This window comes from Erythrolamprus reginae, chromosome Z, assembly GCF_031021105.1.
Source record: "Erythrolamprus reginae isolate rEryReg1 chromosome Z, rEryReg1.hap1, whole genome shotgun sequence".
Classification (NCBI taxonomy): Eukaryota; Metazoa; Chordata; class Lepidosauria; order Squamata; family Dipsadidae; genus Erythrolamprus; species Erythrolamprus reginae.
In genome coordinates this window covers 123,540,427-123,545,622 of record NC_091963.1, presented here as the reverse complement: position 1 = coordinate 123,545,622, position 5,196 = coordinate 123,540,427, and the positions used below count along the sequence as shown (strand labels likewise).

Sequence of the window (5,196 nt, the reverse complement as noted above, 5' to 3'; positions counted from 1 at the left end):
GTGTTTGTGAGACATGGGCATATTTGGCATGCCCAAGACTCCTCATGCAATTGCATTTTGCACCACCTCTAGTCTCCGAACATTCTTCAAAGGTAGCCCCATGTAGAGAGCATTGCATTGCATGCAATTATGTTAATCAGCACACAGAAATCAGTTTTATTTTGGTATACAAAACTCTTGAGGGAAACAAAACAGATATTATTAAGCATTCAAAAAAAGAACATCTTAGAGTGCAGATAGCTGCTTCACTACATGGCATTTACTGGGACAGCATTTACTTAGTGGAGACATAATTAATATTCTTCAATGCATATATACCAGAAGACAAAATTTATGGAGACAAATAGTAAATTTCTTAAAGATTGAAAGCATAACAACAACAACAACAACAACAACAACAACAACAACAACAACAAAGAATTTCCTTCTTTCCTGAAGCTAATTGGTATTCATTTAAATGTATCTGATGTGATATATTTATAAATTTTGACTTTATACATTTTCCACTGGGGAGAGAATTGAATTAAATGATTGCATAAAGTAACATTCTGATATAATGGGAAAATCCAATTTTGGGGGTAGCAACATTTTTTAACATTATTTTTCAAAAGTCTGGAGATTTAAAAATATTATGAATCAGAATACAAGCTGCACAGATTTCTAAATTGTAGTGTTAGTGTAGCTTGTAAGCTATAATTTGCAGAAATTTAGACCAAATCTCAATGAATGTAAAATAATTTTGAAATCAAATTAATTGAGTGGATGAATTGATCACTGACAAGAAAATTAATAATTGCAAAATCATCTTCATAGATATGAATGGAATGAAATGAATAGTAATAGTAATCTTTTCTATGTGTTTCTATTTAATAGTTTAAATATTATTGTTGAAAGCAGGTTCACATTTGAAGAAATTTTGGTATTACCAAGTTCATAGCTGTAATTGATTAGAATAGAATTCTTGCACTCTTCTTGCACTCTTTCTAGAGTCTCAATATCCTTTGTACATCATGGTGACCATGCTGGTTACTGATGGTTGGAAAAATGTGTGGAGAATAAGAATGGAATCTGTATTGCTAAGCAAGTTTAGACAACATGATGTTTATTAAGCACTCAAATGTAATTAATAGAAAATTAATAACATTTTTTTAAAGCAGTTGGAAAATTGTTTCCTCAAGTTAAAATATAACAATTAATTACTTTATTTTTCTTCTATATCTTTATTCCGTCTATCCTTCAGGAACTCACTCTATATATTGGATACTGTCTCATCACTATAATAATTCTGCAAGAAAAATAAGGAATAATTACGGGTCCTAAAGTGTCAGGAAATTTCTAAAGAAGATGGACTTGAAAAGTGTTTCAGGTTCCTACGACCAGGAAAAAAAATGAAGTGGAAAAAGAAAATAATGTGATGTGTAGGTTAGAATTTAGTTAATCAAGTATAGGAATAATGCTGTGATTAGGTACAGGGGTGTATTATATCCATTCTTTTGTGATTATCTTTTCATTCTTTGCATTATTGCAGTGTATTTCATATCCTGTTCACCATTTGCATCAATGTATCATGCTATTAGTTCCCTATTTTATATAATTGTATGTCACACCTATGTGTACAAATTAATTTAATTAAGTCATAAACATGAATAATCATACAACAGTCCATTACTTTTTACTCCTGGAGTTCTCAAAAAATCGACATCTTCAGCTTTTACATTTTTTAGTGTTTTTTGTTTTATATCTGACAACTGTAATGGCAAATCTTCTCATTATCTTGACAGTAGCTTTAGAAAATCAACTGCATAGCCCCGTGTACTGGTTTCTGATGAACCTGGCTGTGCAAGACTTAGGCACAGTTTCTGTCATAGTTCCAAAATCCATGGTGAATTCTCTCATGGACACCAGATACATCTCTTACTCAGGATGTGCTGCTCAAGTCTTCATATTTATCTCCTTTGCAGCTTCTGATTTATCGCTCCTGACTGTCATGGCATATGATCGATATGTTGCCATTTGCCATCCACTGCACTATGAGATGGTAATGAATTGGAATGCCTGCAATAAAATGATGATTCTGGTTTGGGTCACCAGCCTTCTCTATGGAACACTGCATACAACTGGCACTTTTTCAACCCTTTTTTGTTCTAATGTTGTTAACCAATTCTTCTGTGAAATTCCACAGTTGCTAAAGCTATCCTGCACTGGCTTCAATATAGTTGAACTTGGAGTTCTTATGGCCAGTGTCACTGCAGGACTAGGTTGTTTTAATTTTATTGTTGCATCTTATTTCATGATTTTTAAGGCAGTGCTTAGAATTCCTTCTGAGGAAGGAAGACAAAAAGCTTTATCCACTTGTATTCCTCACCTTGTAGTAGTATCTATGTTTTTATTAACCGGATGCTTTGCCTATCTGAGATCTCCTTCTTATACACCATCTTACCTAAATTTTGGGGTGACTGTTCTGTATTCCCTTCTTCCACCCCTGTTCAATCCAATCATCTATAGTATGAGAAATAAGAATATCAAATTGGGCCTTTCAAAACTGTGGAAATTCGGAAAATTACCTTAAATGTTATTTCTATTCTGTTCATCACAGGGAAATTACATCTTTGAAATAAGTGTAAGTTACAAAAAAGCACAGTTAAGATCCAGATACATGTATATCCAATTGTTCAACCAGAAGAATGTTAGAACTTCAAAAAATTTTAAGCATATATCTAGTTTTCCTAATTAGTCAATGCAGTTTTCAGGGGCTAAATATAATTGTTTGGCAACTTCTAGCACGCCACAGGCTAACAAACCTTGATCTTTAGTGAAATAGATCAGGGTGTAATATGATTATGAAAAAGAAGTGTAATTGAGAGAAAGTTTAAATAATGTTTCCCATTTTTCCTATTCTGTAAAGAAATGGCTTCTCCTGTAATGCTTGTTTAATAATATGGATATTTAAAGCTTTAGCTTTTCCCAAAGTACACAGGGATCTTTTCTCTTTAAATGGTCCTTTGATTGCATACTTTAATATTTTGCTTCTTCAAATCAATATGGATATCTGACAACTGCCTGGAGAAGTTCCTGCATTTCTGCTGGCAATGGATTTTAACAGAGTGTTGCCATTATCTCATTCCTAAAGCAGAAAGAGAGAGAAAAAGAAAGAAACTGTCCCCAAAAATCCCAACTGGCTGAATTCGTAAGGCACTAGAGCTTGCAGCTCTTCAATTTCTAACCTGATGCTTTAAACTTTTGTTCCAAATTGGTTCTTACATAATTTAATGTTCTTTTCCTTAGAAATGTTCTGACAGGATGTGACACTAGGCAGGAAGGGCAGGATGGATGAGCACATAACATGTTGATAACTCCAAGAAATGAGAAGTGCAAGGAGAGTAATTAGGATGGTGAAAAATTATAACAAACATCAGTATGTATTTCAGAAATCTTAGAAATTGGATGGGATAATTTATCATTCCTGATCCTGACTTGGATAAGGGAGGCTAGATAAAAGTACACAGTGAATGAGATCTTAGATGGAAAGAAGGAAGATTTGTTAAATATTTTAGGGTTCTTTATAAGTGTACTTACGAAGGTGCCAGCTACTTATTGGATTTATCTAGAGCAGTGTTTTTCAACTAGTGTGCCACGAGACATGGTCAGGTGTGCCGCGAAGTTCAGCTTCCAAGATCGGAAGCTGAGCTTCATTCTTCACGCCTCCTTTTTTGTGCCTTCCTTCTTTGTGGCAGATGAGCTTTGGGGCCCAGCAGGAGAGCTCCGGCAACAGCGGCATTGGACAGTAGCCAGGTGGCGGCTGCGAGCAGGAGCTCCAGGTCGCAGGCACCAGCAGTGCCCTGCCCAGCTGGAGCTTCCCTGGCATCAGCAGCAAGTGTCCTTTGGGGCCTGGTGGGAGGGCATCGGCAGCAGGAGGGCGCCATCAGCAGCAGCATCGGGTAGTAGCCGGGGGATGGCGGCGGCGAGCAAGAGCTCCAGAGTGGAGGCACCAGCAGCACCCCGCCCAGCTGGAGCTTCCCTGGCAGGGATGGCAACAAGTATCTTTTGGGGCCCAGGGGGAGGCACTGGCAGTTGGAGTGGGAGGGTGCCGGCTGCAGCGGCCCCAGGCAGTTGCTGGGGGATGGCGGTGGCAAGAGGGAGCTCCAGGATAGAGCCATCAACGGAGCCATCAACAGTGCTGCTGGACGCTGTACATGCTGGTGCTGCGGGGCTGGGAACTGGCCCGCTGGCTGGGTTGGAGGTGCCAGCCCCACACCTATGCCCAGCGCAGCACCAGCATATACGGCATCTAGCAGTACATCCAGCTGCCACCATCAGGGCTCCCACTCGCAATCAACCACTCTGCTGCCACCCCTGGCTACTGCCCGATGCCATTGTTGCCGGCATGGTGTAATGAGAGAGAAAGAGAGAGAGAGAAAGAGAGAGATAGTAAGAGAGAGAGAGAAAGAGAGAGAGAAAGAAAGAGAGATAGCAAGAGAGACAGAGAAAGAGAGAGAGAGAAATAAAGAAAGAGAAACAAAGAGAGAGAGAGCAAGTGGGGGTGAAGGAGGGAGAGAGAAAGACATAGAGGGAGGGAAGGAGGGAGAGGGAAAGAGAGAAAAAAAGTGAGGAAGGAAGGAAGAGGGAGGGAGAGAAAGAGGGAGGGAGTGAGAAATAGTGCGAAAGGGAGGAAGAGAGATATTTTTTTTGTCCAAACTTTTTTTTAGCCCCACCCCCCGCTCAATGTTCCCCAGGATTTTGAAAATATGAATAATGTGCCACGGCGCAAAAAAGGTTGGCAAACACTGATCTACAGAATATTGTACCTTTCTTTGGTAAAGGTGAGTGGTTTCCAGGAATATGACATTTATATTCCTCTATTGAATGCTGTTTTCTAGTTCTTCTGCTTTATCTATGAATATATCTTTACATTATACTTTGTATTTAAACTTATTATACTGCTGTGTTTAATAAAATCTTCTATTGTTTAACTAATTTCTGTGATTATTTCTTTTCATGAATCCCCTATTCATATTTTTGTGTGAAAAAAATGAGTTAGCACATATACTTGCAAGAGGTTTTCTAATTTCTGTCTAAATATTTTATTTTCAGAAATTGTATCATGTATGATGATAAATGACAATTGGTGGTTTATTATGGAACAAACCTCAAATAGTTGAAATCTCAAAATGGAGCCATTGTTATGTCTCAAGATTA

General features: G+C 38.1%; 1 protein-coding gene across 1 annotated transcript; it reads left to right on the top strand.

The window, feature by feature from the left end:
• The first annotated feature begins 1,642 nt into the window (after positions 1–1,642).
• On the top strand, positions 1,643–2,569 carry LOC139154055 (olfactory receptor 14A16-like). Its single transcript, XM_070728486.1, has one exon. The coding sequence runs from the start codon at positions 1,643–1,645 to the stop codon at positions 2,567–2,569; it is 927 nt and encodes a 308-aa protein (XP_070584587.1).
• The last annotated feature ends 2,627 nt before the right edge of the window (positions 2,570–5,196 follow it).

Bases quoted from the DNA above. Each gene is read 5' to 3' on its own strand.
- LOC139154055 (XM_070728486.1), top strand. From the start codon at position 1,643: ATGAATAATCATACAACAGTCCATTACTTTTTACTCCTGGAGTTCTCA.